The sequence below is a fragment of the Oreochromis niloticus genome, linkage group LG23, assembly GCF_001858045.2.
Source record: "Oreochromis niloticus isolate F11D_XX linkage group LG23, O_niloticus_UMD_NMBU, whole genome shotgun sequence".
NCBI classification, from domain to species: domain Eukaryota; kingdom Metazoa; phylum Chordata; class Actinopteri; order Cichliformes; family Cichlidae; genus Oreochromis; species Oreochromis niloticus.
Window position 1 is genome coordinate 23,651,308 of NC_031986.2, and position 12,980 is coordinate 23,664,287.

Genomic DNA, 12,980 nt, shown 5'->3' on the forward strand with positions numbered 1-12,980 from the left:
TTAACTGTAGCCTGGCTAAATTAACCAGCCCAAAACACAGATTATCTTTGTGGTTCTTTTAATCTGAATTATAAAGTAAGCATCCAGAAGAAAGGTTGTAAAACTAAGGAAATAAAATTGCTACACAGTTCTCATCAACTAACAGCTGTGTGCACTGGTAACCCACTGCTACTGCAGGTAGTTATTCCAACTTTTCAGGGTCTGGAACTCAAAGATGTCTAATGTCAATGTGTGACTGATATAAACCCGTCCAGAAACAAAACAAACTTCGCAGTGCAAAAATAACTCTAGTGGCTTCTCCTGCTAAATTACAGAGCCAAAATTAAACAGTTAACCACAGTACATTTTCCCTCTTATACATGAAAATATTACAATACAGGTGTGAACTCAAATACATACAGTGCATTAATCCAGCAGAAAAACGGAGTACAGCTCCCCCTGAGATGATTAGCGAAGTCAGTCACAGCAACACCTGGTGCCTTAACTGTTCCGCCCTTTGCGCTTAAACAGACCATGCAGTGAAAACACAGCGCTGAACACCCATGTTACATCAGTACAAGCTAGCACTTCTGTGAGTGTCTCTGTAGATCCCCATCATCCCTTGCGCTCCCAGGGGTACCTTCCACCTGGCTACATTACTCTTTTAAATAATTATATATATCACTGTCAACAGTATTATATTTACCCACTGTGATTTCATCCACACAGGATTATATGTCAGTTAAGTGTCAACTTTACTCTATTTCATACGGAAATGTGTTCACCGCTGTGTTGGACGTTGTCAGTTGTGTTGCTTTGAAGTCTAATACTGTATTTTATATACATGTATGAGTTCATGAAACTGAGCTGTTATTATGGATTAAAGAACAATAACCAAATTACATACTGTTCTTTTCAGAGTGCTGATTTTGGTTGTTATTTTTTAGGTATAATGACTTTACAATCTCATGTATTTAGTAAAAAGTAAACTTACTAATAATCAGAACACTAATTTAACGACAATAACGCAGTCATTGTAAAATTCATGAAGAAACCCTACATATGTGTAAATATTTCTTCTTGTTCTTCCAGTGTTGATCCTGAGACGTCAGATGAAGAAGCAGTCAGGTTCTTTGTGAATCTGTTCTGTGCAGCAGCAGAGAGAGAACAGCAGACAGGAGAGAAGATACTGGAGCTGTTATCATCAGTGTGCACATATCCAACATTCCCGTTTAATGAGAGATACGTGGATGATGACTATCAGTGTGATTTCCTGCTAAATCTGTACACCAATGTGAAGGACTGTGAGACCAAAACAGGCTTGAGTGTCCTTCCATCATTACAGTCAGTTTTCCAGTCAGCTCCTGCAGTCTGGTTCATAAACCTCTCAGAGAGAAAGACCTCCATCCTCCTGGAAGTGCTGAAACTCCAACCAGAGAAGAAACAAGTGGAGCTGACAGGCTGCTCACATGAAGAGAGTGAAGTGAGGAGTTTCCTTCAGTGTCTGCCTTATATCTCACAGCTCAGGTAAATGTACTGCACTTTACATGATTAACTCTACATAAAAGCTCTCCAAGTTATATTTTTTGCAGCCACTATTTGATTTTCATAAGAACCATAGAATACTTGTCAATACTTGTATTTCACAGCTCAGGTAAGTGAAACTGATGTTCTGGAAACAGCTTCACAGGAAGTGAAATTATAACTCCCTCTTGTTCTTCTAACACCATTTATCTGTTGTCTGCTTTGAATCTTTAGTTCTTGGTGTTCATCATTTCTGCTCTTTTGTCTCTCTGATCTTCAGGCTTTCCATCGACATGTCCTTCCTCCTGTTTCAGTGGGTAAGAAGAGGCAGAGTGGTCTGTCCGCTGGCTGTTGAAGAGCTTTCTCTTGTGCCTAAGAAAGCCCGACCATCACAGAGAGTAATGTTGAGGGCTGTCAGTAGTTTGGCTTCCCTGCTGAGATACTGGACAGTCGCACGGTTAGACCTGACTGAGACCTGCATCCCTGCTCAGGGTCTCATTACACTGCTGCTCCATGATGGTCCTCTAACAGTCAAGTAACAAGTCCTGAACATCACAGGCCAAATAACATGTAGTTTTTAAAAACAGATTAACTTGTTTTTCTCTCTCTTTATTTTTTGCAGACTGAGTGAAGAGAGCTTCCAGCAGCTTCTGTGTCTCCTCCATGAAATCCAGGACAAGGACTTGACGTTGTCCTTCTTGAGTAAGGTTGGTGGAGACCTGACCTCCTGCTGTCTGAACTGGGAGCTTCTTCACTATCTGCTGCAGCAGTCGTCAGCTCAGACCATCACTGTGAACCTGAGGAAGAACCTCTTCTTACAGGAGGAAACCACACGTCTGCTTCCCTTTCTGGACAGGATTGTGTTTAAAAGGTGCTGAATGTAGTTTGATCTTTTACCAAACACAGTTTCTGCTGTTTAATCAGGAGGATTTGAAATGCTGTCTCATCTTTAATCAGCAGTTTATGGATCCTTTAAACAAAGTTGGAAATAAACTGTTTGTTTTCAGGCCCAGTCCCAGCTTTGTGTTGAGCTCCATCAGAGAGCTCTACAGAGCTCATGACAGTCACGCTGTACCCAGTTTACTGAGGTCACTTGGTCATGTGATCAACCTGAGCAGCAGAGAGCTGGACTCAGTGGACTGTGCTGCTCTGATCTTCATCCTCAAACACGGAGATGGAGTCAAACTGAACCTCCTGTGGACCTCCATACCAGCAGAGGGAGTAGAGTCCATCCTCTTCATGCTGGACAAAGTTTCTCATCTCAGGTCAGATATTAGAGCTCGTTTCTCAGTGCTGTCCAACACAGAGTCATCAGCTGGTTCATTTCTGCATGTGTTTTCCTTGTAGTGTTGACAGGAATCAGCTGCTGAGGTTCATCCACTGCTGTGCTGCCTGTGACGTCCAGCAGGAGGCAGCGTCAGGCCTGCTGAGGACTCTGCAGCACAGCTTGGATCTGTCCTGCTCCTCCTGTGTGGAGCTACCAGAGGAGGATCAGCCTGAGCCTCTGAGTCTGACTGCTGATGACTGCAGGGCCGTCTCCACCATCCTGACACACAGCAGCCGAGACACACAGCTCGACCTGCGAGACTGTGAGGTGGAGGACAGCGTGCTGGACCTGCTGTTTCCTGTCCTCCACAGGGTCCGCCTCAGGTGGGAAAGACCACTGAAGAGTCTAAACCAGAGAGAAGCTCGTTGACACTGGTGTTGATGCATCCTGACAGTTTCTCTTTACTCTGTTTGTCCTGTTTAGAGTCAGTAAAACTGTCCTCCTCCAGCTGCTGTCTCTGGTTCCTGTGAACAGTGAGAGGGACACAGTGAGGCGGGCGGTGTCCCTGTGTAGAGCTCTGGGTGGAGAGCTGGATCTCAGTCACAGCACGCTGGATCAGAGGGCCTGTGGGGCTTTGGTCCAGATGCTGGACTCGTGTGAAGGGCTGACAGAGCTGGACCTCAGTCACTGTCAGCTCACTGACCAGCTGCTGCTCCCTCTCATCACACATCTGCACAAAGTCCAAGTCCTGGAGTGAGTGTCACACACTGATCCTTCTCTGGGAGGCACCAATAACCATCAACCTGTTCACACACACTACAATAATATAATGTGCAGCAAACAATTAGAGCCACTTGTTGTGTTTGTGTTACAGTCTGAGTCACAATCAGATCACTGATGCTTCGACTGATGTGTTACTGCAGCTGCTCTCCATCAACCCCTCCATCGACTGTGTGCGGTGAGCCAACATGAATCAGTCCCCATCAGTGAAGGAGTTTCTCCTCAGACTCTCAGAGGAATCATTCACAGTCTGAGCTCACATGGATTCATGTTGTTCTGAGTGAATGAGTGACGTCTGCTCTCTCTGCTTTGGTCTCTTTCTAGACTCTACAGCAACAACATCGTGCACAGAGCAGCCTTCAAGGAACACAAGCAGTTTGAGGTCTGGTGAAGCACTCGTCATCATCATCGTCATGAACATCATCATCATCAGGGATTCACTGGTTTCCTCTGTTCTTGTCATCATTGCATGAAAATATTGGGTGGAGTGGGAGCACTGATACTGTGTTCATGGACTCAGTGTAATGTCGCGGTGTACGACACATTGACATTACATCCAATGAGTTTTGATGACCATCTTAATTTTTTTTTATTTTTTCTACAATCACTTGAAGACAGTTTATATGGAGACAAAGAGCAGCCAACAGTGTTTGTTTCAATTTCCCACTGTTTCTTTTCTTTCTGAGCTACTGCAGATTTTTCTTTGATGGAGGTCAGATGTCTAATTGGTCATGTGATGATGTCACAGTCTGTGTCTTAGACCCACAATTTTGAGTTTTGCGTTCTCGGTCTAATCTTTTGGATTTCAAGTCTTTATTTCCCCATGCAGTTACTTCCTGTTTTATTTTGATAGTCATTTGTCTCTGTTCCTTGTATTTATGTTTGCTTGTCCTGATTGGTTTCAGCTGTGTCTCATTCCCTTAATCTGCCCACTTTTATATTTACCTGTTAAACCTGAGAGTCCTGCATATTGGCCCTGCTGAAACTTGACAGATGATCATCTTAATGTTTACATATCTGATATTTCTGTAATAATTGTGATTCTGTTATTTTATTATTGAGACAAAACACAGAAGCCATCACCATTTTATCAGTGCAGGGAGTCGGTCATATTTATTATTTGTACTTTTGTGATAACGGTATTTATTCTGGTCTACATGTTTCAGACAGGACAAAGTAGAGAGACTCTAGAATGATGTCTCAGAGTAACGATGCAATAAGTCAGCAATCAGGATAAAACCGTGTTTGGTAATTTGACATAACTGGAAGAAATGATCATAAACATGTAAATCATTTTTAGTTCGTATTTCATGTTAAGAGATACACGTGGTAATGATTATTTTCTGTCCTCTTAATGTGACACTGTTATGAAATTTTCCTCATTAATGGACCTCATGTATAATGAGTGGTGGCTGTAGCTCAGGGGGTAGAGCAGGTCATCTACTAATTTAAAGGTTGCTGGTTTGATCCCTGGCTGCTGCCAGATATCCTCAGGCAAGATACTAACCCCAAGTTAAGCACAGAGAAAGTGCCTGTATGAATGTGTAGATGAGGCATGTTGTGTAAAGTGCTCTGAGTGCTGCAGGAGTATACAAAAACACTATGCAAGAATTTATCCTTTAATGCATTTCAGGTTTTTAAATGTAACTTTTTTTTACCATATTAATGTAGAGCTTCATGTAGACTCGGGGAATAAATAAAAGTTCGGATGTCTGTGATCGAAGTGATTCTGTTTCAGTGATTGTAGTTATAGGAAGTCAGTCATTATGCAGCATCAGTAATTCAGGAAATTTGTACAGAAACAAAATGCCAGTTTGAGAGGGATGGGGAGATTGTATCATTCAGGAAATACTTAACGAGTATGTCAGTCTCATTTAGATAAAAGATCCAGCAGACTCGGATGTGTCAGTACAGCTGGCACAGTCACACAGAGGAACCAGGATCTCCTAAACAACCACAAAGTCACATCACATCATTTTCTCTTTGACAGTGTAACATCAGAGCATTAAGCTTTTGGATTGTTTGGCCGCACATACCAAAGGGCACCAACAGGAAAGACCCTAATTTACCTTTAAGCCCCCTGTACAGTTATAATTTTTCACTTTTACTGTTACTTTAGTCTTCTTGCTATACTTTAAAATACCTTTTCAGTTCTATATTTTTTACAACCTTTGTTTACAATCATTTATTTGCATTACAGTGATGTCATGTAACCAACACAGCATATTGCATGTCAGGCTCAAAAGGTCAAACATTCTGGAAAATTATTCAAAGTACTGAAGTGAAACAAACCTGATTTCATGGCAGAATCATAACTAATGCTCTTTGTAAGCTGATTTCAGCCCCTAAACAGTGGCCGAAGGAAAGAATCTGCAGAATAATGTGGACACATGTTAGAAGTTTCCTGTCGAGTGTACAAACACTAACACCTCACCCACACAGTAAAGTGTGTAGCTAGAAAGAGTGATATTAGTCTATATCCCTGTCTCAGACTTAAAACTGATGTTTTGCTGGCCTTTACTGCCACGTTCTACTTAAGCAAACACAGAATCTCACATTTTCTCCCTTTCCCTCAAACACACATTTTAAGTGCAAAAATAATTTATAGCAATAATCAGTAATATGAATAGCATCATTGCAGCCTTTGGTGAGCACCATGGACAGCAACCACAGTCAGTTTATACTATAACCTCACATTATCTTCTTCAACCAGGCTATCACAAGCCAGAAACAGATCCAGCCGTGCTAGGATAACACAAAGACAATTGTATTGTCATTAAAATGGTAAATGGTAAATGGCCTGTATTTGTATAGCGCTTTACTTAGTCCCTAAGGACCCCAAAGCGCTTTACACATCCAGTCATCCACCCATTCACACACACATTCACACACTGGTGATGGCAAGCTACATTGTAAGTCCATTAACCAAAGGTCCTCATAGCCTCACTGGATGTACCAACAACCAAACTCTTTTATAGAGATCCTCATTCAGCAATCGTTTCTAATGGATGTGCTTCTAGATGTATCACACACACACACACACACATTACAGTATGAGGATATATTTTCCAGATTTAGGTGGTAACAATGTTTCAGTCCTTTACAAAATCACAAACCATTCACCCATCAGAACTTTGTCCTTGTGCTACAACACTGCTCACATCCAAACTCCTGGTGTTGTACTGATCCTGCCAACAGGTCCTTGGGCATTTTGTACATATGACAGAGATCAAGGTCAGGAAGTACAGGTAATATATTTCCCATCATGCCCCTGTGCCATCAATCTTATTCATAAAAGGTGTCTATTTTTAATCAGTGGAGTTTAAAATAACAGCATAAATATTTGCAGAGCTAAAATCAATTCATAAAGAAAATGTATTCTGTATTTAAAAAGTTGGGCTTTGGTTCACAAGATATAACTGTAGCTTAAACATCTAGTAGAACTCTTATAACGTGTCCACTCACCCTGCTGGAGATCTTGGACTCTCACTCCATTTTGTTCAGTCAGAAATCAAAAATAATTTTTTGGAGCATGACACATGTGTTCAAATTAAATCGCTCCAACTGCTGGGTCTTTAAACCCATCACCTTTGTGTTATTTTATTATGATAGAACAGGCCCTCGCTGCCACGAGCAGCTGCAGGGTCCACTCCTCCGTGGGCCAGTGACACACTAGGGGTTGTCCTCCTGACCCAGCATGTTTTTATTCCAGATTGAACTCACTGCTCTCCTCCCCTTGTGGGTCCTGGTATGCCAAATTATGCCTCCCATAGACATGATGGACATAATGAGTACCAACTGTGACAGCCAGCCTCCCCTAACACCGGCCCCTGAACCCACTGCTCCACATCTCCCCTGCAGCTGAGTCACAAACCACACACCAAGCTGTTACTGCTGGCCGCTGCATTTACCTAAATCAGCTTATTTAGCTTATCTTTATTTTCTGTCATTGTTTTGATTTAGATTAAAAATTTATATGTGAGGACTTAATACTGCAGACCAAAAGATAAGAAACTAGAGCAAAAGACTGAAGATGTTCCTTCAGTCTGTGGTGGCAAGTGTGCTGTTCTATGCTGCAGTCTGCTGGGGAGGCAGCATCAGGGAGGTGGTGGAAGGATGCACATTAAAGATGTGAGAAGCCATCCTGAACAACATGGATCACCCACTTTACAACATCAGTGCTGGAAGACTCCTCTCTCTGTTGTAAAACAGAGAAATACAGAAAATCATTCATCAGGCTTTTAATTTTCATACAAATAGGATGAAAGGAGCCAGTTGAGGTGGTTCGGGCATCTGACAAGGATGCCCCCTGGGCGCCTCCTGGGTGAGGTGTTCCGGGCATGTCCCACCGGGAGGAGGCCCCGGGGCAGACCCAGGACGCGCTGGAGAGATTATATCTCTCGGCTGGCCTGGGAACGCCTTGGTGTTCCCCCGGATGAGCTGGAGGAGGTGGCTGGGGAGAGGGAGGTCTGGGCTTCTCTGCTTAGGCTGCTGCCCCCGCGACCCGACCTTGGATAAAGCGGATGAGGATGGATGGATGGACAAATAGCAGATGAGCCATGTCAGAAATAGGAAGTTCCCTCTGGGATCAATAAGGTTATTCTTAAATAAAGTAACCTGAACAGAAAGCAGATAAAAACCCAACAAGGCAGAGTAAAAGGATTTTTCTCCAACAGGAAGAAAAAGTGATTTAATTTTAATTTATGTTCATTTTCTTTAAATTCCTGCTTTTTTAATGAACACATAGTGACAGTGTTTCTCAGGAATAGGTCAAGTGTCTGACTTCAGATCTTGAGATTCCTCGAGTCACATTGTGGTTGAATCAGTTGCTGTAGTGCGACAAGACAAAACAAAACTATAGCAGGCCTGTCATGTTCATACTGCGGAGTAAGACTTTTGTCACTGCCAGTAAAACTTTGTCATCCCTGAGATCTCGTGTAATGAAGGATTTTGCTGCCAATAAACTAACTTAAAGTAAGAGGATCTGACAGCTTTTCTGGTGCTGCAGTTAAAGCTGTGATGATGGAGGGACAGGACACTCACTGCAGCACTGCTGCTGATTTCATGTTGTGCAGCTACACTGAAGAACTTGAACTGTGCATTAACATACTGATAAATTAATGAGCGCTTGACCGGCCAGCATGGGAACTGAACCCAGGACCTTTGGATTACTTTGTCATAACAAAGACGGAAGACAAATTATTCCAGCTCTTTGGTAATAACCAATAAAATCCATCATCAAATGAGTAAACTCAGCTCTTGGAAGCTGAATTATATTGTAATTGTTGTGCTAGAATAGAAAAGTTCAGTGTGCAGAACTCCTTTAAGCAGTAAATGATGTGAGATTGTGGTTGTTGCTTTGTCAGTCTCCTTTTACCACCTTTCTTATTATTTTTAACGCTTTAGTGATTTCTCAGTCAAATTCTTCAGCCTCTAACATAACCTCTTGATAGGGTCAAACTTTGCTCCCTTACAATCTTCTTTGGTTCAGTCAGTGTTACTGGTTTCCATTATCAATACACATTTTCCCCTAATCAGCATCCTCAAGACTGCATAGTCATCATAGGTGAATCCAGCTTGATTTATCTGTAGTGTTTGTGTGTGTGTGTGTGTGTGTGTGTGTGTGTGTGTGTGTGTGTGTGTGTGTGTGTGTGTGTGTGTGTGTGTGTGTGTGTGTGTTCCACAAGAGCTTTTGTTGAGGGATTAACACAAATGTGTGACACTAAAGGTGAAATCAGAAACAGCAATTCTGCTCCTGCTGAGATAATTCAGTTGTCAGAGTGCTACAACTACAGTCATAGTTCAAATGTGGAAACAGCTCGTATTTTACTTCATGATTTTTTCTTTCAGATTGTGTACAGGTGACTTCTGCAGGGTCCCAACATGAGTCAGTGTTATAAATACATGAAACAGCATTTGCTGGACTGATGAATGTTTGCATCCCTGCACATAAAAAATAAACCTGAAACAAACAACTGAAACATCCATGACTCACAGTCACAAAGAGACATCTACTTTTTTTCACATTTCATGAATTTTATTCTGTGTGAGATACTCTCATTGCAGTATATGCAGTCTTCTTAAGGACCTGCAAAAGAACATGAAACACATGAGATCAGATGGAGTATTTAACAGTATGAAATGTTGAGCTGTCTTAATATTCTGTCACAGTTAAACTCAAGAATGGATTAAATTCATACTAATCAGATGAAAGCATTAGCCTTGTTCTACATTTCGGGGATGAAGCATGTTATTGGTAATATCAATGAATGTTTGAGAAGCTGTGTCTCAATATCTCTTTTCTTTTTTCCTCTCCTTGTATCACACATCATGTGATATTCTCCGTTGAGCTACTTACTGCGACAGGTGTAAGTCAGCTCCAGGTACTTGTAGGTGTTGGGACAAGAGTCACCGAACACTGAGGGGGCTGCTCTCATGCTGCAGCTGTTTCTCCCATTACAACTGTGGATGCAGAGCAATGTGAGCGCACGTGCAGAAGAACAAATAAATCCACGGTTCAGGTTTAACTGTAAGGAGATACGCTCCAGCTACATGACAGGAGAGGACGGATATGACCAGTGGCACAGTGTAATATAAGCCACATCCACACGTACACAGGTATTTTTTTAAAAACTGTTTCTCAGTGATCCAAAACTACATTTACGTGTGGACAAAAGCCCAAAATGGATAGAAAAAGTTATAATTACTGAAATACACGGGCATGTGTGGATGTAGCCTTAGTACATTTACTCCAGTACTTTACAGAGATGCAGTAGTTGCATGCTACTCCAAGTAAATATCTATAAGTTATGTTCATTTTTCCTTCTACTGTATCTGGTACATAACATCTCCTCACTATGAATTTTCTGTATTTTCAATATTTACTTAAATTTTCTTTTTAATGTCCCAAATACACAAAACTGGTCGCCTCAAGGAGTTTTTTATTGTAAGGTAAAGACTGCAATACTGGAAATCAAGCCATTGGCGACAGTGGGAAGGAAAAACTCCCTTTTAATGATAACAAACATAAGGCAGAACCAGGCTCAGGGAAGGGCAGCCATCTGCTGTGACCAGTCGGGGGTGACGGGAGGGAGACAGGGCAAAAGACAAACTATAGGAGAGACAGCCAGAGTTCATTAATAACTGATGATTAAATACAGCAGTGGTGTGTAAACTCACAGGGAGTCGTAAGAGATGAATGAGGAGGAAACACTCGGGGCATCATTGGAAGCTGCCAGCAACCTAGTCCTATTGCAGCATAACTAAGAGGGGCTTCAACGTCATCTGATCCAACCCTAAATATAGGCTTATCAAGAAGGAAAGTTTAAGGCTAAGTTTAAAAGTAGAGATAGTGTCTGTCTTCCGAATCCAAGCTAGGAGCTGGTTCCACAGAAGAGGGGCCTGAAAGCTGAAGTCTCTACTTTTAAATACTCTAGAATCCACAAGCAAACCTGCAGTCTGAGAGCAAAGTGCTCTGATACTATGAGGTCTTTAAGATAACAGAAGTTAGTCCTGTGTATTACTGCTGATGTGGATAGTAAGACTGAACAAATCATGAAATATCTGGACACTGATCATTGGTGCAAACATCAAATTAACATGTTGCATAAAATGTGAAAAAGTTTGTGTCACGACACAGAACAGAGCAAAACAAGAGCCCCCCAGGAATTCAAACCAAATGTCCAAAATGCACGCAGAGGAGCAGAGTCCGAAACATAGGTCAGGTGGCCGGCCACGCAGAAGGCAGTGGCGGCAACAGAAGTCCGGACGCCGGCCACGCGGGAGGCGGTGGCAGCAACAGAAGTCCGGAGGCCGGCCACGCGGGAGGCAGTGGTGGCGTTCAGGAGGTCGTCCACAGTGGCGATGATGCCCAACAAGCGGCCTGACAGATGACTGATGATGTTGAGGCGGCAGTTTGAGACCTGAAGGCAGCGTGGTCCCGGCAGCACCAGACGAGGCCGAAGCTGAGGCGGCTGCTGCAGGGGACGCCGAAGATGATGAGGCTGCTGCAGGCGACGCCGAGGCTGATGCAGAGGCTGATGCGGAGGCTGATGCGGAGGCTGCTGCAGGCGACGCCGAGGCTGATGCGGAGGCTGGACCAGGCGACGCCGAAGCGGATGCGGAGGCTGGACCAGGCGAAGCTGAAGCTGAAGCTGGAACAGACGAAGCTGAAGCGGATGCGGAGGCTGGACCAGGCGAAGCTGAAGCTGAAGCTGGACCAGGCGAAGCTGAAGCTGAACCAGGTGAAGCTGAAGCTGAAGCTGGAACAGACGAAGCTGAAGCTGAAGCTGGAACAGGCGAAGCTGAAGCTGAAGCTGAAGCTGGACCAGGCGAAGCTGAAGCTGGACCAGGCGAAGCTGAAGCTGAACCAGGTGAAGCTGAAGCTGAAGCTGGACCAGGCGAAGCTGAAGCTGAAGCTGGAACAGACGAAGCTGAAGCGGATGCGGAGGCTGGACCAGGCGAAGCTGAAGCTGAAGCTGAAGCTGGACCAGGCGAAGCTGAAGCAGATGCGGAGGCTGGACCGGGCAAAGCCGAAGCTGAAGCTGGAGTTATTAACTCGAAATTTTGAGAAAAGTAACTCGAAAGTTCGAGTTATGTTTCTCCAAATTTCGAGTTATGTTTCTCGAAATTTCGAGTTAATAAGTCGAAATTTCAAGAAAACAACTCAAAATTTCAAGTTATGGATACTTGGTTTTTTTTTTTTAGTGATGTTACACTTGGGAGTGGGGAACAAAGCTGACACAGGTACAGAGGGGTTTGACTAGGTGGCAAACTCGACTGAAGTTCTAGCAACTAAGCTAAGATTTTGTCCCGATCAATTTACACTGTTTGCTCAGAAACTGTAATGTTATTGACTTCCTAATATCGCTCCTTGCTTGGAGATTGCTGCGTGAGTTGGGTCTATTGGGTCCATCTCTCATTTGCCCAGTTTGTACTGCCAAGCGAGCAGCTGAGGAGTTGAGTAGTGGTGTGATGAAAACGCTAAAACACAAAGAGAACATGGTAAGCAAACAATCTTGGCATAAAACATAAAAGGCCTTTTATCAACATGAGTTAGCTGAGGAACTGGCGGAGAAGGGATGAAGACACTTGTCTTAAATACTCTCTTGCTGATTGCAGAGGATAAGGGTCAGGTGAGTTGAGGAGGGCTTGACCCAAGGGCGGATACGGGAGAACACAGGTACACAGTGGACAAATACTGCCAGCTCACCCAGACCATCTCGATTTTGGGGTCTTTACCTTAAAATATATAGCGCCTTGAGAAAACTGTTGTTGTGAATTGGTGCTATATAAATGAAATTGAATTTCTTTAAATTTAATTGAAATCATATATTAACATATTCAGACTTGACACAACATATAGGGAAAGTCTAGCAAAATAACAGAAAAACTGAGACAGCAAATAAAATGACAGTTACAGTTCAGCACG

The 12,980-nt window shown here is 43.1% G+C and overlaps 1 protein-coding gene across 1 annotated transcript; it reads left to right on the forward strand.

The window, feature by feature from the left end:
- The first annotated feature begins 1,455 nt into the window (after window positions 1-1,455).
- Window positions 1,456-5,268, forward strand: LOC109196924 (uncharacterized). Its single transcript, XM_019351514.1, has 8 exons — window positions 1,456-1,506; window positions 1,784-2,038; window positions 2,126-2,374; window positions 2,511-2,768; window positions 2,851-3,153; window positions 3,254-3,523; window positions 3,645-3,728; window positions 3,875-5,268. Exons 2-8 carry the CDS (start codon window positions 1,797-1,799, stop codon window positions 3,939-3,941), a joined length of 1,473 nt encoding a protein of 490 aa, XP_019207059.1. The 5' UTR covers window positions 1,456-1,506; window positions 1,784-1,796; the 3' UTR covers window positions 3,942-5,268.
- Window positions 5,269-12,980: the final 7,712 nt, after the last annotated feature.